The sequence below is a fragment of the Polypterus senegalus genome, chromosome 12, assembly GCF_016835505.1.
Source record: "Polypterus senegalus isolate Bchr_013 chromosome 12, ASM1683550v1, whole genome shotgun sequence".
Taxonomy (NCBI): Eukaryota; Metazoa; Chordata; class Cladistia; order Polypteriformes; family Polypteridae; genus Polypterus; species Polypterus senegalus.
Window position 1 is genome coordinate 52738962 of NC_053165.1, and position 27751 is coordinate 52766712.

The 27751-nt window shown below is 41.1% G+C and overlaps 1 protein-coding gene and 1 long non-coding RNA gene across 3 annotated transcripts in view; one reads left to right on the forward strand and one right to left on the reverse strand.

The window, feature by feature from the left end:
* LOC120540458 lies at positions 1-27569 on the forward strand. Its single transcript, XR_005635813.1, has 5 exons — positions 1-1326; positions 9470-9532; positions 12734-12871; positions 26796-26950; positions 27185-27569. It is a non-coding gene; the product is annotated as an uncharacterized LOC120540458 (long non-coding RNA).
* The window catches only part of si:dkey-202e22.2 (netrin-4), a 42612-nt gene that overhangs the window by 7307 nt on the left and 7554 nt on the right, over positions 1-27751 (reverse strand). Inside the window, exons 3-8 of one of the 2 annotated variants that reach the window (XM_039771285.1) lie at positions 19671-19949; positions 8350-8476; positions 5234-5422; positions 2682-2895; positions 2455-2588; positions 1335-1403 (exon numbers count right to left, since the gene is read on the reverse strand). In XM_039771285.1, the coding sequence (XP_039627219.1) occupies positions 1335-1403; positions 2455-2588; positions 2682-2895; positions 5234-5422; positions 8350-8476; positions 19671-19949 (1012 nt within the window). The remainder of the gene's footprint in view (positions 1-1334; positions 1404-2454; positions 2589-2681; positions 2896-5233; positions 5423-8349; positions 8477-19670; positions 19950-27751) is intronic. The other variant, XM_039771287.1, reaches the window with a different exon arrangement.

Here is a 27751-nt window from a genome sequence, read left to right on the forward strand (position 1 = left end):
GAAGGCATGTGCAAGTGTGAGTTAGGGCAGCAGGGTCCCACTTAGTGTACTTTTACTGTATATAATACCCTTGACGGTTAGAGAATGTTACTGTATTTAATTGAACCGGAATAATAGTGAGAGTTTCGCTGAGTTGAATTAATCTTATTATTTGACTGCATGATGCCATAAAAAAATTTGAGGTGAGGGATTCCATAAAGAGACACCAGCCCTATATGCTAAAGGACATTAATGGAAGTATTTTATAATAATACCTGTTGTTGGTGAAAGAGGTTTGCTATAAAATGGTCACAGTGCCTACTCAGTTTTGTTAAATAAGATTTTCTTTCCATTCCTTTTTGATCATTTTCATAACACAGTTCAAAGCAAATGCTAACACATGGTGTTTAACAACTCAAGACCACTTACATTAGTTACAGTAAGTCATCCATATGATATACTGTGGTCCATCCATTTAGTCTCCGGATGGTGGGGATTCCAACAGCACTGGGCCAGGCTAAATCTGTCAGTTATTATAACCTATTATTCGGACAGTGCTTCGCAGTCTGTTGTGTCCCACTTTTTCCCATATAAGTATCTTCATGGCCCACCAAGGGGAGAGGGGCATACCCTTGGAAAGTTGAGTGGCAACCCACTCATGACCCACCACCCACTAACATTAATAAGTTGTGACCCAGCGGTTGAGAAACACAGCTTTAGAATATTAAGATTGTCTTGTTTTACTGCCACTTGATTGACCTTAAGCCTTTGTTCATGCTTTTTTATAATTTCTTTTCTTTTTTTTTTCCTTTAATATCATTTGATTGTGATCTGGGATCCAACATCGCTGCCATACTGTCAGGTGGTGTGGGTAGGTGAAGTGGTAGATGTGAATGTGACTCAATGTGTGATAGCTTGGTGGCTTTTTCCATATAATAAAAGGATACTTGCAATCATGCCAATGCTGTCACTTTATTTGATATTTTAGGTGTGCTAGTATAAAATTCAAAAGCACCTGTAGTCAATGTCATGTCTGTCTGTCCATCTGCTTGTCTAAATGAAAGCCCCTGTGAGGGAATCAACCAGCTGCTCCACCACTAGTGTACAGTCAGACCCCAAACTAGCTTGTTAGGTCATCGTTTTTAATTGGGGACATTCTGAGTTGTCAATATCACTTTTTGCTGGTATGAATTTAACTTCTTTTATCTTTGAAAACAGGACCTGCTACAACTGTATCACTTTCTATTCACAATATGTATGTCACTGCATCAGGTCACATGCCGGACCATATAGGACATGGGTGGAAAAGCCAAGAAAGCAAAACAACTGAGTCCAGGACAATCCAAGGTGCTTACCGTAAGCAAATTTCATCTTGCAAAAATCTGAAACCCCTCCAAGGCTCTTTTCCTTGCAGATGCATTTTTCTTTCAGGTCAGGTCAGGTAAGCAGGAGGAGAGAAGAAAGGAGAGAATCATCACTGGGTGGTTATTCTTATATAAGATAGAGCTCAGTTCCCAGTTTATTTCAAGCAGCCCCTAATTATTTGACAGGAGTGGGGAGCTGTTTCTGCATTTGTTTGTGAAAACCAGGTAGTCAGTTGATAGGTTACAGAGAGCTCGGACCTATTTTGTCAGCACTAGACTCTGTGTGGAATATCAGGCTGTAACGTGGTCCGGGCCAGGCCAATCTGGTCACCAATGAACATATATGTCTTCAGTATGTGGGAGGAAAAGTAGATAGAGTCAGCTAACTGCATGCAGATGATGAGCTGCTTGGGACTCAAAGCCAGACCAGCAGCATTAACTGCCATGACAGTGTTCTGACCAACATTTAGTATTTTGCATCAATCTAAAAATGTGCTTAATTAGCAGTTCGGTTGTGCAGTGCCATATGCATCAGTTTAACTATCCGTGTCAGTGTCTGGTGACCAACGCACATTGTCTTCACTATAGCTTGATTGAATCAATGGTCCAGTATAAGTTTGTTCTAAATCTGGCTTTACAGCTTCTCATTTACATGCCATTGTGTGTTTTAACTGAAGGCTCCGTCCCACTCATGAATATTGATGAGTTACCACAGAGTAGTAAAATGCATAGGGGATATTGATTTTTTTTTTCAAGCATGATGCTATTTCATCCACTAGATGGCAACAGAATATTTTCCCAATTGTTAATGAGGCTTAACACTGTAAAGCGGATAGTTCCAAGTCACTCCAAACCTGGAAATAACCGTTTTTACATAGAATTCCAAGCTCAAGAGACACTCAGGGTTAACGCCAATGGCATTGAATAAGTAAATAATACAACTGCGTACATCTGCTGGAGTGGAAACTGTAAGACTCTGCTCCCTCTATGGCACACGCCTGGAAGTGCAAGTTTGGTCAAAGAAGCAATACAATTCGGAAGCACTTCCAAAGACAGCAGCCCTTCCCTGGAGACAAACATTTGCTACAGTTGAGACATGTGGCATATGTACCTGGGTGTCTTAAGGCTGAGAATCCTTGCTCATCTTCCCATGTGTATTCCTCAATGCTGTCATTGGTCACTAAATGATTGAGGGTAGAGATTTTATCCCTAAAAGGAATGATGTCAAAAGGCTTGTGGTCAAAACTGTCAATATTAAAAAAAAAGAAAATTAACCTGCCACATAGTGTCACCTCTGGTGCACACTGCTTTATGCCATTTTTTCAAAAGAAGCCTCACCTGTCCAGACATTCTCCTGTGTGATGGTCACAGTCACGGGCACATTCACATGGCTTGCAGCCAGCTTCACCAAACCCCCAGTACCCCATCATGCACTGGGTACAGTGTGGGCCAGCTACTCCTGGCTTGCAGTAACAGAACCCACTCTTAGGATGGCATCTGCTCCTCTTGGAGGAAGAGCTGTTGATGGAGCCCACTGGGTGGCAGGAACAGGCTGGGAATAGAGAAAGAAAGGTTTTAGGTGACAATCCAGTATGCCTCAGAACCCCTTGATACCAGGGAGAGTTAAAGAAAATCAATTTAAAGTCTGAACATACTGCCCATCTCTTTCTTAACCGTCTCTGATTTGCTATGGAATCCTTATTTAATTTGACACTTTCCAAAATTAAATATGTGAAATGAAAAGGGCTTCCCATCCCTTAGCCTGTGGGGGGCATCCCATCAAAATGCGATTTTAGCCCCTTAACATGTAGCCATATCTCTAACCAACACAAAGTGGTCATTTAATGGTGCCTTCTGTGAATTTATCAGGGCAAGTTGTGGACTAGTTGCAGTGAGTTGGTGGGCATGAAAATTACATACATGAAGGATACCACTGAAAATTACTGGAAATATCATCTAATGTGACATAGTCTTGAATGTTCATGGTAAAGTTTTAACACCTGTCTTTATTTAAAGAAGTTTCTTAGGTGGGTTTTAAGTAACACTTTGTGAAATGAACATTCACTACCATTTTCTATCCTAACCATTCACTTTCAGTGCCCATTTCATCACATTTTAGTATTGGTTGCATGGTGTGGTTTAAGTCAGCCTATGGAGTCACACTTTAAAAAGACGACTCCAAAAATAGACTTATTGCTGCATTATATGCATTGTACGCCTGAGTGAACGCCATTGGTTATCAGTTCTCTCATACACACAAGCCTGCCATAAGACATCAGACAAAATCTGGGTATGTCAGACTACATGACAGGGAGCATACTGAGAATATAGATTAAGGATCAGTGTGCCTTATTATTAGTTTTAGTGCTATTAGCTATTAAAAGCTCATGCCTGAAGCAGCTTAAAAGGTCACAGTTTATTTTCCCATAAGGGTCGCTGGCCTGCCTGTTTTTTCACTTGCTTTGTTTTGAACTTCTATGAGTTAAGGATGTTGTGTTCTCTAAAGGAGCTGAGTGAGCTGAGCTGATTTTTGTTTTGAGAACATGGCTGCTGACAGACAGAAAACTAAACAGAAGATTAATAAGCTTCCGCAACTATTCACAGACATTTAGCTTTTTAGAAAGCTAAGCAAGCTCTCATGTTAGTACCGAAACATATAAACATTTTAGATGGCATTTACATTTATATATTAAGGCTTATCAATACCTTAGGCGATCACGTTAAAGCAAACCACATTGTGTTAGCCAGCGTGAGCTATATAAGAGTTTAAGAGTTGATTATTAAAGGCTAAGTTTTTTCTCTGTTTAAAGCGGATGCCTGTGAGCCCAAGGCCTGCCTGCTTCCATTCCCAGCAGCTCAGCCCCTGTGCTGGCAAGTCAGAGACAGTGTGCGGCTGTGTGCCACTGCCTAACTGCACAGCTACCTATATTTGCTGGTTTCCACATTAGCACGCATATTATATATTTTAGACAACATTTAAGCTTATATGTCAATGCTTCTTTTTGAATCATTATAATAGCACCAGAAAGCACCATGCTTGTCTGCTCAAGGCCATCCGCAGCTTAGTCCTTATCAGTGAGGCTGCATGTTGTCACTTACCGACCCAACTGCCTGTAATTTTAGCCTTAAGGGTGTAGGTACAGCAAGTAATTATTAAATAAGTGGTCCAGTAATTCACATGTGGGGTCCTCGATTCCAACTTAATGATGAGAACTGATTAATCAAAAGGCCATCAATCCTTAACAGCCCAGGATTAGGAACGTGAGAATGAAGGGAGGTGTAATTGGGTTATGCTCAACTCCAAGTTGGCAAATGCATCCTTCAAGCCAGAATGGCTGTTATGAGAAAGTGTAGATTGGGAAAAAAATTGCTATGAGAAGGTCTACTGGGATATAGTTTGTTGTGTTATTTGGAGAAGTCTACAAGGCAATGTTAGTGATATGATAAAGTCTACAAGATGGGGTGATTGTTATGAGAAAAGGCATGTGAAGCAGGTGATGAGAAACAGTGTGAAGCGGGGATATTTTGAGATAAGAATTGTAATAAATATGAGGCTCGCCCAGAACACGGAGCTCACTTCATTGAACTGAGACAGGCTTTGTGTGCACTGCAATGGTTTTCTACGCTATGCTGCACAGTAAAGTCTATTCTGACTGCCTATCTGGAGACTCTGCATGCTTTTTCTGAAGACGTTTTCTCAATGATATTTCACAGGAGCTTATTACTTGCTAAGATTATTTACAGGAAGTCCGAGACTGAAAATCACTAGAAAAGTTGTGTAATATGATAGGGCAAGAAGTAAGCATTCAAACACTGACTCGGAGACCTAATTTATGAACCCTACTGCCCGATTGGCTTGCATCCAGAAGTGAAAAGCTTCTTCAACTCACGCTTGCAGATGCTGGGAGAGGACAGAGGCTGCGCCTGGTCCCGGTAGTACCCAGCTCGACATCGTTGGCATCGCTTCCCATCAGTGTTGTGTTTACAGCCATCACAGACTCCTCCCGTGCGTTTCCCTGAGGCTTGCCAAGTGGTGGGGTCAAAGTGGCAGCTGTCAGCATGACCATGGCATTGGCATTCTATCAGAGGGACAACATGACATAAATACTAAAGAGGCACTGATTTTAAGAAAGTTGTTTAACCCAATCACCATTTAAAGTCATTCAGTAGAATGTGTGCCCATTTATCTCGACCTCTACAAAAATGAAATTTCATTTGTGAAAGTATCAGTTGAGAAACTAAATCTCAAGATCAGCTTTCTAACCTTCACAGATTTTAATCTAGAGAGACGCCTAGTCCTGCGACATCTGAATCCGAATATGCTGTTGTGCCTTAATACACTTAGAAATCTGACATTATTCAAATTACAGCTATACACTCCATAGGAGAATTCAGTCAGATCTCCCTGTCATGAAGCTTTGCCCCTGCAAAACCCTCTCTTACATATTTCACTGTCCTGGACCTTGACCCAGAGGAAGTGGACCCTTAGATCTTACTATCCTTCAACCTTACACCTAACAAATATGTACGTGGTGCATCAATATCTCCAAGTAATTGATCCAATCAGATCTTGTGGTTTCACAATTCATATCTCACTTTCCTTTAGCTTAAGTCCTAGAAAGTGGACTATTACAGATCTCAGTATCTTGCAGCACTATCTATAGATGTTTCATACAATAAGATCTCACTGTCTTGCAGTTGTACCTCTTGCAAAAACAAATTCCGTCTTCAGTATTATGTAGCTTTATCTCCAGAAACCAGATTCCAAAAGATCTTACTGTAGCACAACTTTACACTTCAGTGTCTTATTCAGCAAAATCTCTGTATCTTGCAGTTTTAAACAATGCAACCGGATGTTTTCAAATCTATAATTTGTGGAATCCAATTTTTCTGGTCTCAGTATGTTGTGGATATAGTCCTAGGGTTCTAACCGTGCAATGCTTTGGTTTTCAGCTAGGAGGTCTTGATAGATTCACGTATCCCGCACTGAGCCCTTCTGGTGTCTGAACCAGTCAGATTTAATGGTCTTATGGTTGTAGTCCTGCAGATGAATTCAAACAGATCTCATTGTGCTTTGTTTTCATAGGAAGGGAATACTTCAGACCCTCAATATACTGCAGCTTTACATTTAAGAGTTTTATCTTCATCCTGTAAATCTGGTTCAATCAGATTTCACTATTTTGTAGTCGCACCCCATAGAGGCTGATCCAGTCATTTCACACTGTCCTACAGCTTTATTCCTTACTGTGCTGCAGTTTTAGATCTAAGAGACTTCTACAGTCAAATCTCTGTATGATGCTACTTGCCCCCCCAAGATTTGGATCTTTCTTATCGTCTAATTTTAATGTGTAAGTATAGAGTGGAAGTACCCCAAAGATGCTATCAATTCCAGATCTCAATATCTAGCAGTTTCAAAAGGTACAGCCTAAGGCAAGAAGGTCTTAAGATCCTGTAGTGATATCTCTAGGTGTCTTGTCCAATCACATCTTTATATTCTGTAACTTTGTTCATTTGAATCAAGTCCTTTAAGAAATTACTGCCTCGTAGGTTCACCTTGAGGAATCTTCTTCTTCCTTCTCATCTTTAAATCCTGCATCTCTATACCAGGCAGGCTTACATATTCAGTGACCATACCTCTAGAAATTACATCCATATATGTCCTTGCCCTGGAGTTGAATCTACTAGAGTCTGCTCCATTCATGTTTTACTGTGCTGGAGACTAACATGTAGGGATCAGATCTGGTGGTAGTTTACACCTAAGATCTAGTTAGACAGCTGACTCCTACAGCTTTACCCATAGGACGTCGTTGTTATAGATCTTTTATATTTCTTGGTTTCAGTTTTCAGAATCAGATTTTTCACGTATAGGAATTCTGCCAACATGCTCCTAGAAGTGAGATCATGTGAGATTTCAACCCTTGGCAATGATGCCTCCAAGTGTGAGTTCCAGTTTGGTCTCTTGCAGCTATATTCAAATGGATCAGATTCATCCATACAAAAACATATCAATGAGCCATTTTCACATCTTTGAATGTGAATATCATATCATTTGATTGTGTGATGATTTTCCAGTTTCACATTTCCAACGTTTTGTAACCCTAACCCCTCTCCTCTTTTTCTGATAGCCTAATACAACTTCATGGAATTCAGCTGCGATCTCGGCCCATTTTTCTTTTTATTCCATTCTGCCATGATACATAAAACATGACCTATCAAAAAGTCAAATCTCTCTTCTGTTTTAAGGTTCAAAACATCTGCATGCCTTATTTCTTATATTGTTCCTTCATTATCATTGTATGGTCAGCTGAGCGCTCAGTGATTGTGAGATCTTTCACACACACAAGCCTACCCCTGTGAATGAAGGCAAAATCAAATCTGCTTCCTGGTTACTTCACACTACAGAAGTGCACCATGACTGCCTCTGGCTCACTCAGATTTTTAAATGAAATATGTAACTCAAAATTGCTGGCATTGTGAAGTATGATGTAGAAAGACTTCCATACCCTGTATCTCCCTTGCATTGTAACTTGATATCAGAATTCAAAATTCTTCAGCTTAACTCTGGAGAAGCAGATCCTCTCATTTCAGAGAAATTAGGTGTATTGAACTGACAAGCATTGTTGGGCTGAATGACTTGTTCTTATCAAAATTTCATACATCTGTGAGGTTCCTGTCACATTCTCATAACCACGCTGATATTCACACTATGGAGTGAGAAATTTGTTAGTTTCAGGTAACCTTCAACCCACCACTGCCAGTAAAGGGGACCAGCATTAAGCTTCTCCCACACTCTCTGTAATTTATAGAACCTCAGCCTGTGGGGCATCCCATCAAAAAGCGATTTTAGCCCCTTAATATGTAGCCATATCTCTAACCAACACAAAGTGGTCATTTAATGGTGCCTTCTGTGAATTTAGCAGGGCGAGTTGTGGACTAGTTGCAGTGAGTTGGTGGGCATGAAAATTACATAAACGAAGGATACGACTGATTTCAAAAAGAGACTCACTTCTGCATTCGTTGGGCGCACCCGTTTTTCCATTTCCTGGTCTCCAGGGAAGGTCATTGTATAACGGAGCACACTTTTCACAGTGGTCTCCTGCTGTGTTGTGCTGACAGATACACTTGCCATGAACCTGCATAATGAGTGATCACAAACAGAAAGAATAAGCAACAGATACCAGAATATTAAAAGACATCCTGATTCCTTAACCACCACTAGCAGGTAACTACTGGATACGTAAAGCTGATGACAGGGGGAGTAGGATACAAGGTGCACTGCTTATTCTAATCATAATCCCAGTGTTTATTTTCTATAAACTATAGGGGAGAAAAGTTACAATCCAACCAAAGTAGAGAAATGCTGTCTGTTTACAATGAATGGTTGTGCAATTCTTTATGACTAGGGGGTTAATGTTTACAATGGGGAAAAGTGATAAGAGAGGAGAGTAAAGATAACGGATTAGGGTCTTTGTCTGTACATTCATTCATTTAGCCAATAAGTGGCCCCTATAACAACACTAGGCACGCCTTCCACCTGCTAAGTGTAACCATCTGGTGAACAGCGAGGCACTGTAGCCCAGTTTCAAGATAAATCAGCTAAGTGTTTAGAGTTAATAAAAATGCCTAATAAATTATTGTACGCTATTGCCCTTCTTGAGTGTCTTCAAAATGATTCTGAGAAACCAGTCTCCACTCTTTCCCAGGACAACAGAGGTTTATTTGTAGATCGCATTAAATAGCACCGATTCCCAAAAAATGACATAAGCCAGTTAGTTCTATAAGAATATATCAGCCAAAACCACAAAAAAATTATATATATATATATATATATATACACTGTGAGTGGGGAAAAAAAACACACCAAAATGTTTTTCATCACATCTTCAACAATAGTCGGCTGATTTACTTAATGTTTGATACAAAGTGTATGTAATATGTTTTCCAACAACAGTTGTATTAATTACTCACAAGTTTATATAGTGTTCCAAATTTTATCAAAATCGGCCGACTATTGTTGAAGATGTGATGAAAAACATTTTGGTGTGTTTTTTTTCCACTCACAGCGTATATATATATATATATAATTGGGGCTCATCAGGTGTATGCACTTTTGCTTGCCTTTGCAGGGATCGAATCTTGGACACATGGAGGATATCTGCTGACTGGCTGACCAACCGAAGCATTACCTGGTAGGTACCCACCCAAATCTCAGATTGTGATGAGACCTATATATATATATATATATATATATATATATATATATATATATATATAAGTATCTTCTTGTACTGTAGCTAATCCGATTGTTATATGGGATTAATATTTTTTTGACTGAACTTCTCCATACATATATTTATACAACTTAATAAGATAAAAGTTGTCTGTTTGTGTGTGTCTGTCTGGTTGCTAGGGTTAGGAAGAAAATTTTAGAAATAGGAAAAACGTGTAGAGAAAGGATAAAAAATCAGAAACGATAATAAAAATAGCCAATAGGAGTCTAAAAATCTTATTGACCTATTCTGTTGTTCAGCAGTTCCATGTGAATTAAGTTTATAGCTGCAATGCTAATGATTGATAATTTCACATGGTGGGTAGTTTATGTTTTAGAATAATGATAAATTGACGTGTATGCTAGAAAACTGAAGCCCAGTGATGAGTAGACTAGAGTTGCTAAATCTGGCCAATGCAGTAGCGACCATTGCCCACATTATTCCAGCAAAACACTGGGACTATAAGAGTGGTGAGTTTGATGAGCAGTGAAAACAGGTGGCTCTATCCAAAATGGAAAAGGCTGACATGAGGGAAAGAGATTAGGTGTGTATTCTTATACCAGACTGAATAGACATCCCATGTATCAAATAAAAATATGAGGTCTGCGTTGATTACTTAGATTTCAAGCCATCTTAGTCGGGTTGCACAGGTTGTATATATTTATATATGCACAAGTAAATAAAGACTTTGTTATGCACACGCTGGGCCTCAGTCTATAAGAAGAGTGAGATGAAATATCTAACAAATGCTCTTGGTTAACAAGTCACCTTGCTGGTGTGGGGCCCTGGCCTGCACTCCGTGCTTTATCGTTAGCAGATCTGTAATTTCCTGCAGAGTCCATTGACTGCCTGCGGCCGCTGAGTCAGGTGCTCGTGTCAGACAGACTGTCAGACAAGCCCCTGTGTGCTCAAATCTCTACTTGTGGACAGTTTTACTCATCAGTAAACGGGTGGTCCATCTTGAATCTCATAAGGCATTATCTAGTGTCCATTTTAAAGCAAAGCCCCTTAGTTCACAGTTTGATGCCCTTTATTAAAACCCTGTCAGCTGTTTGCTGGCCAAAACACCTCACTATGCAACTTTTTTTTTTAACTGCTGATACATTACTGACACTGTAAAAAATGGAAAATTCTTGTAGTAGGACAGATTTTTTTTTCCTCGAATATAAAATTAAAAATACATCAATGTCCATCCATCCATCCATTTTCTAACCCGCTGAATCCGAATACAGGGTCACGGGGGGTCTGCTGGAGCCCATCGCAGCCAACACCGGGCACAAGGCAGGAACCAATCCCGGGCAGGGTGCCAACCGACCGCAGGACACACACAAACACACCCACACACCAAGCACACACTAGGGCCAATTTAGAATCGCCAGTCCACCTAACCTGCATGTCTTTGGACTGTGGGAGAAAGGGGAGCGCCCGGAGGAAACCCACGCAGACACGGGGAGAACATGCAAACTCCACGCAGGGAGGACCCGGGAAGCGAACCCGGGTCTCCTAACTGCGAGGCAGCAGCGCTACCACTGCGCCACCGTGCCGCCACATCAATGTAGTGCCTATAAAATGTATTCTCTCCTTTGGGAGTTTTCATATGTTATTGTTATACAAAACGGAATCAAATTGACTTTAATTGAGCTTTTCTGACACTGCTCTATGTCAAAATGAAAACACATCTCTACAAAGTGATCTGAATGAATTACCAATGTATAACGCCAATAACTGATCATGTAAGTATTCACCCCCTTTAATATGACAGCCCTAACTCGGCACTGGTGTAGCCCACTGGTCACCTGTCTGGGGTTTCACTGAATTGTAGTCTAAATGCTCCTGATCTGGAAGGTTCAACTTGTGGTGAGTTACACTGGTGGCCTGACCTACACGGTACTGACATAAGACCACTCCATGCAACTCTCTAAAAAGCTGATTGAAAAGCACACATCAGAGGATGGAGACTAGAAGAATATCCAAGTCACTGAATATCCCTTGAAGTTCAGTTAAATCAGTCATTAAGAAATGGAAAGAGTACGGCACTGCTGGAAATCTGCCCAGATCAGGCAGTCCACAAACACTAAGTGATCGAACAAGAAGACATTGACTAGTAAAGGAGGCCACCAAAAGAGCTAAGAGAACTCTGAAGAAATTACAGGCTACAGCAGCTGGGACCAGAGCGTCTATACAGACAACAACGGTTACTTCTGTGCTTTGCCAGTCACATCTTTAGTGTAGAGTAACATAGAGAAAGACTGTTACAAATGTATGTGACAGCTCAGCTAGAGTTTCCCAGAAGACACATAGAAGACTCTGACGTCAGCTGGAAGAATATCTGTATGGTCTAATAACTCCAAAATTGGGCTTTTTGCCCATCAGACCAAGTTTGGAGCAAGCTGAACACTGCACATTATCAAAAACACACCACCCTCACCGTTAAGATGGTGGTGGCAGGATCATGCTGTGGGAATGCTTCTGTGCAGCAGACCCTGGGAGGCTTATGAAGGGAAAGTGAATGCAGCAAAACATGGGGAAATCCTTGAAGAAGACCTGATGCAGTCTGCAAGAAATTTGCACTTTGGGAGAAGATTTGTTTTCCAGCAAGACAACAACTCCAAGCATAAAGACAAAGCTACACAGGAGTACATTCAAAACAACAATGTGAATGACCTGGAGTGGCCCAGTCAAGAGTGTAGACCTCAATCCAAGTGAGAATTTGTGGTAGGTCTTGACAAAGGCCCATGAAACCTGCTGAGATTCAGCAGTTCTGCAAATAAGAATGGGGAAAATACAATGTGCAGATGTGCAAAGTTATAGAGACCTGCACACACAGGTGGCTATCATGTACTAAACACTGACTTGAAGGAGGTGAAAACCTTAATTTTGTTTTTCTATTTGTAATTAATTTGGACCACTGAGCAGAGATCTGTGGAAATGATATCCACTTTGATTCAAGGTTATGTAGTGAAAATTTCCACACATCGATAGTATGTGAGGCTGGGAATGGTAATGACAAAAAAAAGGGAAACATCTAAATTAAATTACAGAGTACTGTACAGTTAAAAGTTAAACAGGCCAATCTGAATGAATCTCAAGCATCTGACCCAGCGTGCTTGTTTTACACAGATCTCCTAAGTTGGTTCTGCTCTGCCCTGTTCATCTGTTGGTAAAGCTCTACAAGAAGTACTTGAAGTTTTTCAGGAACAGATGATAAAAACTGTGACAATCCTGCTCATCACTCCTCCTGCGTTTTGTCTTCTCAAGGTAAGAAAATTTTCTTCATAAACTGTCATTAGTTAACTGACATTTTTATTGTTAAAATGTTTTAATGTACTGTATTGTATACTCTTCTTGTTTTTTGGTGAAAAGATTGCATTAAGCTGAAAATGACACAACTTAACAAAGCCTTCCCTCATGTCCAATCAAATCCCCCCCCAGCCCCCATTCTGTACATCCATTCCCTGTACTTTACAGGTTTTGGTCCATACTAGCATTGTATAGCATAGACAACTGGTGGAACATTAAAAGCTTGTGGACATCATGCTCAAGAAGCAAATAAGGGATTGGCTCTCATTGAAAAACTGTGCTGTAAAAATCGAGCACATAATTGTCAATCTATCTGAGGATAGAGCTGGAGCCAACATCAGGAATCTCCTTAATTGCTTTCTTTCTCTGAGGATGGCATCCACAGTATCGCTAGCTTCAGATGAAAGGAGTCTGGCTTGTCAGGATGTGATGTGTGGTGTTGTATGGAGATTTGAGGAGTGAGGTCTTGAGGACACTGACTGGGCTGGGCTGAAGGGTTATGATTGTGAAACACAATGGAGACAGTCAGGTGAAGATGAGGCTATTGAAGCAGAAATCCAGATGTAGATTGGAACCAACAGGAGAGTGTTCTGTGGGCTTGAATAAGTGGGATGTGAAAGTTGGTAAAGAATGGTCATTCAGAACTTTGGGTCACTGTAGTAGAATGAGAGGGAGAGAGCAGCCAGACATGGCCAGTGACTGGCAGTGTGTGAGCTGATGGAGGTGATCTAGGAAGGGCTGAAAAGCAGGGGAAAACTGAAGGAGGGCATGGACATGTGGGCTGTGACATCAAAATGAGACTGTTCAAGAGGAAATGTCAAGCTCAAGTGTGAGGCAAGAAACAGATAAGTCAGAAAGATTGGAAGAACCAGAAATGCAGGATGTGAAGTTGGGTGTAGATAGTCCCAAAAAGTTAAGTGACATGAGAGTGAGAGCAAGAGGAGACAGGCAAGGCAGAGCTGCTACAGTATATGTACTATAATGCTGGGAGGAGCATAGACCGGTAGAAGTTGGGAAATTGGTGTGTGAGGCTTGGTGAAGACCAAGCTGGGGAGAACTGTTAGGCAGAAATGAGAAACTCTCATGCAAGGCCTAAAAGACATTGATCAGGTAGGACTGAGGGATTTGGAGGGCTTTGGCCATGAGGCCTTGTGCATACAGGTATGAGTCCACCAGAGGTGGAGGACAATATGTTACAACAGAAAGTTAGAAATCAAGCTGTGCTGGCATACAAAGGTTTTGGGTTTGGAGAAAACATCAGTGAGGGAATCATAAGTTCAAATTCAGGTGGAGATAGTTAGTCATGGATGTGATAGCAGGAGGAGGAGGAGGTGGAGAACAGGAGTCAACCAGAGATGATGATAATAATAATAATAATAATTCTTTGCATTTGTATAGCGCTTTTCTCACTACTCAAAGTGCTCAGCAATTGCAGGTTAAGGGTCTTGCTCAAGGGTCCAACAGAGCAGAGTCCCTTTTGGCATTTACGGGGCTCGAACCGGCAACCTTCCTTAGTCATATGGGTGTGAGGTTAGGAGGAGTGCAGTGAACTTAGGATGGGGAAACTGGCATATAAGCCTCAGTGGAAATGATCTAAATAGAGATGAAGCACATACAGTGGACTCCAAAAGTATTTACGACCCTTCACTTGTTTCACATTTTGTTATATTGCAGCCTCACATTTTGTTATATTGCAGCCTTGTGCAAAAATCATTTAAATTCATACTTTCCTCACATAAAGCAACTCTCAATACCCCAAAATCACAAAGTACATAAAGGATTTGGAAACATTTTTGTAAATGTACTAAAGTAATGGTGTCAAGGCACAGATCTGGCGAAGGCTAAAAAAAAAATCCTGCAGCGCTGAAGATTTCCAAGAGAACAGTTGCCATCATAATTTTTAAATGGAGGAAGTTTGGATCAACCCCGGCTCTTCCTAGAGTTGGTCACTTGACCAACTGAGCAATCGTGAGAGAAAGGCCTTGGTACCAAGTACCATGGTCAATGTTGGAGAGCTCCAGAGAACCTGTGTGGAGATTGTAGAAACTTCCAGGAGGACAACCACCACTGCAACAACTCCACCAACCTGGGCTTCATGACAACGTGCCAAACAGAAGCCTCTCCACAGTAAAATACACATGGCAGTTGGCTTGAAGGCACCTAAAGGACTCTCAGATAGGGAGATATTAGAGTCTCTAGGCTGATAAAACCAAGAGTTGTGTCATGTCTCAAGGAAACCAGGCACCATTCATCACCTGTTCAATACCAATCCAACAGTGAAGCATGATGGTGGCAGCATCATGTTGTGGAGTTGTTTTCCACCAACAGGTGCTGGTAGACTAGTCAGGGTTGAGGAAAAGCTGAAGGGAGCAAAGTACTAAGATCTTCTTCATGAAAGCCTATTCCAGAGTGCTGTGGACCTCAGAATGAGTTCAGAATAGTGACCCTAAGCACACTTGAAAGACATCACAGGAGCACCTTAGGGTGAGCTTTGGGAATGTCTTTGAGTTGCTCAGCCAAACCTTGGACTTGAACCCAATTGAACATCTCTGAAGAGACTTGAAAGTAGCCGTCCACCCACATTGTCCAACCAACCTGACAGAGTGTAAGAGGATCTGCAGAGACAAATGCCAAAAAATCCCCAAATCCAGATGTACGAAGCTTGTTGTCTCATACCCAAGAAGATGCCCAGCTAGAGTCGCTGCCAAAGGTGCTTGAGCTAAGTACTGAGTCAAATGTCTGAGCACTTGTGCCAATGTGATAATTCAGTTTTTATTTTTAATAAATTTGCAAAAAATTCTGAACTCCTATTTTCACTCTCGGGTATTAGGTGCTGCCTGATGAAGGAAAAGATGAAATGAGATGATTGCAGCAAAAAACTATGACATAACAAAATGTGACCTGGGACAGGTGCCAAGAGTTTCATTGTACTCCACAAACTACATTTTTTTTTTGATCACAGGAAAGGAATTAGACATTACAGTGTGGCTAAATCCTGTGTTTTACAACAGACATGTGACCACCATGCATTTTCTGAAATCTCTTCTTGGAGGCTTTGTGGTTGGATTTAAGCCACAATAGGCCTGTCCTTTCCCAGCAGATAGGGGGGTGACTTACATGGGAGGGGGTCTTTGAGGTACATAATGTATGAGGCTGGACAAAAGTGTGCTTCCTTTTGCCTTCCCTTCTTATTACTGATATCTATTGCTTTTCCAAAGGTGCAACTGCCTTTGTTTTCCTACTGTGCTTCTGTATTGTTCTTTCAGTTGAAGTCTTTTGCACGTGTGTATGATTTTGGTTTGTTCTCTATCACACTGCTAGAATTTTATTTTGAAGATTTAGGGCAAGTTTTTAAGCTTTCTTCAATCTTTACTAGAATCCTGTATTCCTCTTCCTCCTCCTACACTTATTTATTCTCCTTGGCCTGAAGAGTGAACTGCAGTCAGTGGGTTGCTGCCACCAAGGTGTCTGGTCCACTGGCCTGACAGCATTTGACAGCTCTCAGGTTAGAGCTGTTAAAAGGCGGAAGTAATGTAGCAGAAAGTGATTGGACCTGGCCTAGTTCTGTCAACTTGCTTTAGAGGCAAATCTCAGGTCAGTGTGCCTACCTGACCTCATTCAGATCCCAAATTATTCTTCTTTCTGACTCTGAGAAGCTCGGGAAGCTAATAAGACAGTCTGTCAGGCTGTGGGTATAGAGAAAGCATACTTCTTCTTTTACGCCATGGGTTACTGAGTAAAGGGTCTGAATACTTGTGTCAGTGTGACATGACTTTGGGTGACTTTATAATGAATTCTTCAGCCTGGGATAATAAGAAGAGCTGAATGGGGGTGACATTAGATAAAGCGGTCACGGCGTAAACAAGTTTAAACCAGCTCACTAACTCCACACCTGAGAACAGCTTCAAGTCACGTTAAAGGAAAAAGTGATCCAGCAGAGCTGACACAGACTGACAGTCCTGGATATATCCAAGAATGTCACTTTGTCCAGCAAACTTGGAGACTCCCGTGACTAAGATAGCGAAATGTAGATGGGCTCCTGCACTTTGCAGCCGTGCAATTAAAAAATAAATGCAATGACACTGGAATCAACCCAGAATCTGATGCCAGTCTATCGCATTCAAACACACACCGACATTCACTCAGAGAGTCCTTATCAGCACAAACCCAGATGATAATACTGATGCCAACTGCAGTGCCACCCTAAACACTTGTCCTTTGTACATCTGAATATACTTTTTGAGCAATAAGAAGCTGCATGCTACTCTGTTAGAACTGAGTGAAAAGCAAATGCCAGTTTGTCAGGTTCTGGACATTACTGACCATTTTTATGCTACTGATTTGAATTTAAATTTATTAGTTGTTTGTAAATTAATTTTTTTGCTTTTCTGTTTACATTTTGCTGTTCAAGAACCACACACGTGTGATGTCACTTGCTCCCTGGGATTTATTGTATGTCTTGATGTGTGACATCATAAGCTTTCCCCTTAAATAAGAAGGCAATTATCATAACATCAGTAAACAAATTACTCTTGAAGGTTTAAAGAATGAAGCATTTCAAAATTGTAAAACAATCCAGCATTCTGGGTTTGAATTCCATAGCTGGTTGTCTCAAAAATCTGTGTGTTACTTTAATCGGTGACACTAAATTGGCCCCATATGAATGTGTAAGACAAACAAATATTATGGTTTAGTTTTTACACTGTCTGACTGATTCTGCCTAATATCTTTAAATCCTCCACACCAATTACCATAGACATGCATTGTTTTAAACTGCTATGTTTTATTGATGGATCTAAACAGCTGTGGCACTAGTGCTTCATAGTGCACATTCACATACACTCTCACTCATTTGTACTAAAACAATTAAAGCCGACGTCACACAATGCGACTTCTAGTCGTAGGGTATGTTAGGCTTAATGACTGCCATTGCTGGGATCGTTTACATTTACTTATTTGGCTGACACCTTAATCCAAGGCGACTGTGACACAATTGGTTACATGTCTGTTTTGGTTTTCCAATTGGAGCACAGGCAGGTCACGTGATAGTCAGGTCTGCAGAAAAGATCATTGACACCTATCTTCCCACCCTACAGGACCTGTAAGCGGGTGAGGAAAATCATCACTGACCCCTTACATCCTGGCCAGAATCTTCTCCCATCTGCCAGGCATTATAGACTAAACAGGCCATCAAGCTCACGAATGGTTCATTCGGCTCTAATTGCTTAATATTGGCACCAAGTATCTCACAATATTCTTACATTTAGTTAAGATGTATTAATTTCAGCATTTCCTGCACTGTCTTGCCCTTTGTATGCATATGTCTACATTGTATGTCTTGTATTTATCTAAGGTGTGTACTTATCAGTTCTGTATAGTCAAGTAACTATACTTGCAGAGTCATCAATCCCTTATGTGATTTCTGATTAATCTGATATAAGGGTGAATAATGAAGAGGAGAAACCTGATGGCATGAAGTCAAGCCTTGAAACCGCTTACTGAGGAGTGATGGAGAGGAGGAGCAGGGAAGTCATGAGAATAACTGAACAAACGTATACCTTGAAGTTACAAGTGAGGATGAGGATGACACTAAAAGAAAGCCCGGGGTGAAGGGGGTTTGCTAGGCAATAAAGGTGCCTAAAGGATGGGTTAGGTCCCTCAAGAAGCTTCCAGGCAAGAAACCCAGCAGCCATAGAGGCAGAGTGGAGGGTGCTGCATTAATTAGAGTGGAAGTGCAGGAGTATATTAAGGGGTGGTAAGTTCTGTGTATGACTCACCTACTTACCCCAGATGGGCATTAGGCTGGGTGTCAGCAGATATGAGAGAGAAGAGAGAGATAGCTTTGTTGAAACCATGCAGTCTCGCCCCAAGAACCTCAGGATGATGGTCTGGGATACCTAATACTCTCCTTATAAAGATAAAGAGCAATTGCCACAACTGGCAATGCCTCCTACTAAAGGAAACAAAGTCTTAGGAGAGCACACAGGGGGCAAAGCTTTCCCAAGAAAGAGCAAGGAGAAGTGAGAGTAACCTTAAAACCCCAACTCTTCAAGAACAACTGAGCACTCAAGGCTACAGGGGCACCAAGAGGCATATGGCAGGCAGAGTTGAAGCTCAGCTGGCAGGAGATACAGAGGGTCGAGGACAGAGACGGAGAGAGATGGAAGGGCAGAAACTGAATGTTTTAATGTGGGATTGTGGGAAGTTACTGGGTGAGCCAAATCTAGCAGATAAGCACCAGTTCATGTTTTGTTAGTTAGGATCAAGGGGGCCTCAGATTTTATTGGTTACTTCATTATTTATTTTACTTTGTGGTCTCCCTTTGTGCACCCCTATAGTAGTTATTGATGCTGTAAAAATGCCCTGTTTTTGTCTTCTTGGTGTTAATTCTGGATAGGGAGGATTGTTATGAGGGTCTCCTCTTTTCAGAAATAAACTTGTAGTAAGACTGAGAAGGTTTAAGTTGTGAAGAACATGGACAAAGAGGCAATTTGGAGCAGAGATGGGAAAGAAGAGTCTAGGAGGTTTCTGTCCAGCAATAGAAGAGGAGTAGGTGAGACAGAGATATGTGAAGGACAACTGAGCTGCCTTCTGTTTAATTATCGGTGACGAACAATAAGGATCATAAAGAGGATACTAACGAAAAGAGATCTGGACAAAGTCTACAGAGTCCTCCAATTCTGCAGTTGACTCTGAATAATAATCATACAGGAAGACAGAAACATTTTTAGAAGTGTCAGTTTAAAGATACCCTCACCATGTCAGTGACCCTCTTCCCTGTTGAACTGGCACCGGGGATTGGCTGGCACTGTTCTGCATGCCCATTACAGTAGCAGCTGCCTCGTACAATTAGATCGTAAATGGCGTAGTAAGCAAAGCGCTGAGGTTTTTCTGTGTTTTCAGCCCCTCTTTGGCAGGAACACTCTTGCTGCTTCAACAGCTGGATCCTCAGACTGGTTAGCTTCAGTTGATCCTGAACATGGGCACTATAGGGGTCGTCAATTCTGCTGCCAAAAGACAAGGCTCGGAAGATCACCTGCAGGGAAATAAGATAAATAAATAAAATACAAAGTAATGATTCTTACTGAGATGAGCTCCATAAAGTTAAAAACTGCTTGTCCTTGTTGATACTCTGGGGTCTCTCTTTAGAACCAGTTAGGAAGTGACATTTCCAAAGTGACTTGCAGTTTAAGGTTCTTGAAAATAGTTGAGATCTGCAAAATAGATTACTGGGCCAAAGCCAATAAAAAAGTGGAAAGAAAAATACACAGAGGAGTTGAGTAAAAAAAAAAAACTTCATCAGCCCCCTTAACCTCATATGTCCATCTGGTTTTCCTATTCCGTGGTTACCTGGTATAATTCAAATAAAATCCATAACTGACTACAGCTCTCTGACATTCCAGACCCTGCATGTGCACCTTATGGTTATGAAGCTATTACTGGTGGTCCAGATAACCACACATCTACAATATTCAGGAAAAAACATGGAAAAAAGGTTGTCTACAGTAATGTTCATTTTTGATGTTTTAAAAGAATTCCTAGAAGGTTTGCCAAGGGTATAGACCAGGGGTAACCAACGCCGATCCTGGAGGGCCGCAGTGGCTACAGGTTTTTGTTCCAACCCAGTTGCTTAATAAGAAGCCAATATTCACCAATAGTAGATCTAATTTCATTTCATGGCTTGTGTGTGTGTTTAACTCAACCATGCCAGTTCATTCTTGAATCATAGATTTTATTTTTCTTTCTAATGATACAAGTGATTTGAAGTCTAAAATGGGTGAGTAATTTTCATTTCTTCCCTTTCTCGTTAGTTTCGCAATTAAACCAAATAGTGAGTGATGAATACACACAGGAACATATAGAGATATACTAGATGATTGTCATTTCCATCTTATTGCTAATAAGGAGCAGTTAAAACAATGAATACAGACGTTTAAGACTAAGATAAGAAATTAAGGGCTCAAAATCTTAACAAGTGAGATGGAAAAATGTGACTTGAGCAATAAATGCTTCATCAGCAATGTATGATTTCTCATGAAGTAATTGGGTTGGAACAAAAGCCTCCAGGACCGATCGTGCTCAGCCCTGACTTAAAGGGTCTGAGTCTTAAATAGCAAATAAATTAAATGAAGTTAATCAATAGCAAAAACTAGTCACTAATTAAGAAAATTATTGGAATGAAAACCTGTAGCCGCTGTGGCTCTCCAGGTTCAGAGCGGGCCCTGAACCCCTGGTATAGACCACTAAGTTGAGCAGCCCCACAGTGTCTTGCTAATTGTCTTTGTTAGAAAGTGCCATGATCAATATTCATTTTAAATATCTGATTCAAACTGGTCGGGCGGCACGGTGGCGCAGTGGTAGCACTGCTGCCTCGCAGTTAGGGGACCCGGGTTCGCTTCCCGGGTCCTCCCTGCGTGGAGTTTGCATGTTCTCCCCTCCGGGCACTCCGGTTTCCTCCCACAATCCAAAGACATGCAGGTTAGGTGGATTGGCGATTCTGAATTGGCCCTAGTGTGTGCTTGGTGTGTGGGTGTGTTTATGTGTGTCCTGCGGTGGGTTGGCACCCTGCCCAGGATTGGTTCCTGCCTTGTGCCCTGTGTTGGCTGGGATTGGCTTCGGCAGACCCCCGTGACCCTATTTGGATTCAGCGGGTTAGAAAATGGATGGATGGATGGATTCAAACTGGTCACTCTGTCTCTTGGCTAGATAACTCACCAGCAAGATAATTGTTCTATTTTTGTGCTACATACCGAAAAGAAAAAAAATTACTAGTCCAGCCGGACTAAAACTAAATATAATATGTCACACCGAAGTGAATGTGTATATTAATTATTACGAGTGGGATGGTGCTTCCACGGTGGCGCAGTGGTAGCGCTGCTGCCTCGCAGTTAGGAGACCCGGGTTCCCTGCGTGGAGTTTGCATGTTCTCCCCGTGTCTGCATGGGTTTCCTCCGGGCGCTCCAGTTTCCTCCCACAATCCAAAGACATGCAGGTTAGGTGGATTGGCGATTCTAAATTGGCCCTAGAGTGTGCTTGGTGTGTGGGTGTGTTTGTGTGTGTCCTGCGGTGGGTTGGCACCCTGCCCAGGATTGGTTCCTGCCTTGTGCCCTGTATTGGCTGGGATTGGCTCCGGCAGACCCCCGTGACCCTGTATTCGGATTCTGCGGGTTAGAAAATGGATGGATGGATGGTGCTTCCATGCATTGGAATTTGCCTTTGGCCCCGCCTATCCAAGTCTGTTGCTATGCAACGCTTATTGTGCAGTAGTCACATGGTGAAGGGGTAGGGGACATAAACTGGTGCTTCAGTTCAAGTATTGTAAATTCTCACTTATGCAAATGCCTCCCTAGAGCTCCCCTTGCATATGGCACATGAGGGCAATGGACCACCTAACTAAACCTCGTCTGCTCAGCTGAGCTTTTTATACAACATCTTGTAATCTTGCACAGACCAGGAGATCCACACAGACAGTCTTCTTTCTGTGTCACTTAGGGAGATGTTTGCATGGCACATTTGTCATGTTCACTCTGTGCCATAAAGTACCTTTCCTTTTTCCAAATGAATGCTATAACTTGAGCTGCTCTTGGCTCAAGATAAACTTTACTGTTGCGCATTATAAAGAGCCCCATGTTCAATGATGAGTTTTCCATCCCCTCCAAATGATGCTTCCCATAGCTCTTGATGAGATTCCTATATAAACTTGGACTTAAACCTGAGGTTTCTAGTATCCTCTATTAAGGCCCCACACACTGCCTAGGGATACTTCTGGCATCCCATGATAAGAAGGTCTATGTTCTCTGATGTACTTTCCCAAATTCCATAATGTGTCATTGCATATGTCTCTATACATACACCCAAATTCCCTCATTACATCTTGCCTGAAGAAGGGACCTGAGTTGCCTCAAAAGCTTGCATATTGTAATCATTTTAGTTAGTCAATAAAAGGTGTCATTTTGCTTGGCTTTTCTCTAGTCTCAAAGAAGGAAATTCCCAAATCCACATTTTCGCAACAGCAGGATTTCCTGGTGCCAATTAAACATTCAAATCTAATGACAAAATATGCCCATAAGTGACTTCCCCTCACTGAAGGATACACAGATTCCCTTACACTACTTGAAAATGGAAAAAAATAACGGGATTCATTGACACCTGTCTTTATGAAAGCAGTGCTAGAAAATCTACTTATCAGAAAAAGACAGGAGAGGATAAGAAGGAACACATGTAAGTGTAGCGTGACTGTTGTGAGCGGCTAATTAAAATAGTGCAAAGAGCAGAATCTCGTTCGAGAAAGTCAGATATACAGGTAAAGTGGACTGACAGACAACCAGGGCTGACACCATGCTGGGACCCTGACCAAGACGAGGTATTACAGAGAGAGAAGGATGGACGTTTGAAAACAAAGGTCGATGTATTTTACCTTTCCCACTTTGATTTCTATCGTTAAATGTAATGCATTCATATCGTGTACAATATTCTCTCTTTACTAGTTACTTGTTCTCCTGAGAATGTTAAATAAAGGAATATGCAAAATGGCAGCCAAAATTATTTTGAAAATGCTGGTTGGAAAATGATATGGACACGAGTCTACCTTTGTGGTAAATTGTACAGGGAACTAAATATGAAAGGCCTGAAGCATGTTAATCTCATCATCTTCTGAAATTTGGCTAATGTAGCTCACTCGCAACAGGAAAAGTCATTGGAAATTACTCCCATGACAAATGATTGCTGGCACAGTCACGTTATCAGGAGAGAAGTGTGGATAAACCCGCTCCTGGCAAAAGAACAAGAAAGAATGAAAGGGGCTCCAAGTAAATGGAAAGGGATCTGAAAAAGAAAGCTGGGAGAGATATGAGTTTGTTGCTTTGAATGCTAGCACCAAGTTAAATTTCTGTATAGATGATGATGATGATGATGGTTGCATCACATAGCATTCTCAGATCTGCTTAATCCAACTCAGGGCTGTCGTGGACAGGATCCAATCCTACTAGATCTGAGCACAAGGCAGCAGTTAATTCTGGAGAGGAGGACTGTCCATCACAATGCCCACTAGCTGACACCGGACCAATTTAGAGTCTCTAGTTAACCTAAACCCGGTGAATATCATCAATATTATTAGTAGCCTGAGTGAGATCCTGTTTAAAGCTTTCTTTTGGGTGTTAATTGTTCCATATTGGGATAACTTTTCTAGCTATTGGTTGACCACTGAGTGACAAGGTGATGAAAGAATCCTAAAATTATTGATTGTTAAAAATGGGTTAAAATATACAGCAATAGTAAAAACAAAGAAAACAAAAGCTGACAGCACATTATTCACTAATGATGTCTGTGCGAAGAGGTGCCAAAATGACTGTGTTTTGACTACACGGTAAGTGTTTTGATGAGATAGCATAGTAGGCATGATTATCTTGGAGGAGAATGAGTTTAACACACTAGTTGCTTTGCTTTTTTGATTTATCATGTCTCATTTTTAAAGCTCCAGAAATATGCTAATGATGAAAAGCAACATTGATTATGTTAAATTAGATGTGTCCCTGCAATTCTGTATTGGATAAGCAGGTTTACAAAATGAATGCATGGATGGACTATCCAAGTTACAGTATGGTAAATTCTTGGCATACTCTTTTTATTTATCAGTAAAATTATGATACACCTTGATTATGAATTATCAAAAGAGTGAGCTTGTTCTAATACAAACAACTCCTGGAGAAATATCCACAGTGAGAGACGAAAGAGACCTCCTTTCTTAATAAGAGTCATCAGCCCTGTTAACTCATTCTGCTTTAACTGCAGGGCAGCAGTCCTACTGCCTCGCAGTAAGGAGACCACGATTCACAATCCCAGGACCTCCCTGTGTGGAGTTTGCTTATTTTCCACCGGGTGTTCCAGTTTCTTCCCTTGCAGGTAAGGTAGATTGGCAACGCTAAATTCTAAATTGTCCCTGATGTGCGTGTGTGTGTGTGTATGTTTACTCTACAATGGACTGGCACCCTTCCCAGGGTTTATTCCTGCTTTATGCCCTATGTTAGGTGGGATAGACTCCAGCACTCCTGTGACCCTGGACTGCATTAAGCAAGTTGGAAAATGACAAGACCTGATATGACTTTAACTGCAAAACGCCCCTGAGTAGTGATACAGTGTGGGCCAAATGGATAAATGGGATTGGCTCCATCAGACCCCTGTGACCCTGTATTTAGGATATAGCGGGTTGGATAATGGATGGATGGATGAAAAATCCTTGAAGAACAAAACATTGAAAAAAACAAAAATATGAAGTGGATGATTAAAAACCAACAATTTTAAATCACACTGTGCATTGACTGCATCGAGAAACAGATGTCAAAATGATTGTATCTTGATACTGTATATACTGTAGTTTAAGAATAAGACACTGATGGCACAGGACCAATGGAGGAGGAGGCACCATCAGCTCAGGAGTACTAATGAATTTAGCACAAAAATTACTTTTCTTTTTTATTTATCCTGTTGTATTTTTAAACTTCTGACAATACAGTATATTAAAATTGAATAAGTACAAAACTAACAATTATTGTGTTAAACTAGTTTTGGATACATGGATGAACTACACAATTTATAACAGATAAAATCCATGAGTCTTAGAGTACAGCTTACTCGCCAGCCACTTTGCGTCTCTGCCACTCGCGTTGTGAAGGGGTGGGCTGAATGCACCCCAAGGAGATGCGGTTGCTCCTCCGAAACCCCCTCTTAAACAGTGATACAATGGAAACAAACAGTTGTATTTTTATTTTACCTCTTCTTTGCTCGATCAGCTGCTAGCTTGCTGCTGCTGACGTGCCATGTGATCTGCATCTCGCGCTGTGCTTCGAACTTTTAAAAGCCTGTACAGCAGCTGTCCTACTCTTTGTCTTTTATTTCCAGCACCAGGCATGATTAAATCTTTTGGCACAAAGTCTTGTCTCACGGGATGCGAGTTTTTGATATTTTTTAATTTATAATTTAAAAATGGAATAAGAATCTGAAAATCTAACCTTGCATTAAAGTTCAATAAATTCTGAAAAGAATGATACCAAACATATATACTGTATGTAGGTTTTAAAATAAGTCCAATTTAAGGCGTGACAAACACGTGACATAAAATTGTTGCACAAAATCATTGCACTTTTAGGCTTAGGATTTTATATATATAGTACATATACTTTATAGTGTGACTGATCGCACTGTGCCTTCCTTCTCGAGGGCTGGGTTATTCACAGAGAAAACACACTTTCAAACAGCTTTCAAATATAAAAGAAGCACACTCTCCATTAACTAAGGTTTACTGGCGCAGGATCAGCAGACGATGGTGGTGCGCGGCACTTATCACTTGTGGTTTGGATGCTTTAAAGCCATGTCATGCTCTCTCTCTGTCCTTCTCAGCCACTGCTCATGTGCCTCTTCAGCTGAACACTCCTGAGGAAGAAGCCCCTCGAGTTCTTTTAATCTGAAGGGTGATCACTGGAATAAGACACAACAACTAGGAAGTTGGCATGTTTGCTTTGCATTTAGAATAGAAGCTCTAATATTGAATTAAACCCATACACTGATCTTTCAAGTGCAAAAATAATGTTTTCTTTGCCAAGTTCTTTCTTGCCTACATTTTTGCACAACACCCCACTTCTGGTACCATTTGCCGTGCGATAAGTCTACAGCTGATTCTGCACCAGTAAATCTTAGTTATTGGAGAGCGTGTTTCTTCCATGTTTGTAGGCTGTTCAAAAATGTTCACTATATATATATATATATATATATATATATATATATTCGAAAGAATGGAGACAACTTCAGGGCTCATCTAAAATTAATGACATTTTCAGCCAGGGGTTGGCACTGTCACCTAATGCCTTTTCTCTTCCTCCCTCTGCAGAACAAGTGACAGTCAGTTGCGCCACCGATGACATTACATCTATTCCCTGACTGCCTGAACCTGTTTCTTCCTATTCTCCAGGAAAACTCCGCCACCATTGAATGCCTCTGTCACCATTTTGAGTCAGCCAACCACTTACTCACATCTGAAAAGAGGTGACCACTTGTGTGCTACGTTTACTTTTGTTTTCTGTGGTTCAATGATTAATTATACAGGGATCACCATGGTGCTCGAACTGTTTATCATCTCTTCTGTTGTTATTTACTATATATTGTCACACGTATGCGCCAGAGGGTCACCTTCCAAGTTCACCTAAAGTAAGTAGTACCGCCACAGGACAAAAAGGGGCACTGTCGCTAACAGTCATGTTTCCTTTCTCCCCCTCATAGCCTTGAGAAACCACCCTGTGACAGCCATGAAGCAAAGGAAGTCCCGTCTCTCCCAATCCCCCCGATGTAGAAACAGAATGCTCCCAGAAGGCGACATCTCATTCCAATGCTGATCTTGCTTCTGTGCAGACCCAAGCCAGAGCCTGTAACCTAGTCATTCCTGAGAGAAGACGGTATTTTCTAAACAGCTCATTGAGGTGTATATTTTTGTTAGATTTTCTTATTTTTCTGTTTCAGTTAAACAGAATTTTACCTAGATGGCTGCAGAAGCATTTGGTCTTTGTCCAGCCTCCTCATTCACCCCACTACATTACAGTATATTCTGTATATGTCAGTATATCTATGTAGTAGCCATCCACCACGGCTCCACCTGTGTTGTAGTGAAACAGGACAAATTTTAAAAATCAATTAAAACAAAAAAAAAAAAAATTTGTATTGAGAAGAATTTATATTGATAGCTTTTGTATCTAAGGGCCTCTTGATATACAATATTTTTGGTTTTGCTATCAGAGGTGAGAATGTAGCTGTGATCTCTTTGCCAAAAATGTAAAAAGTTGACAAGGTATC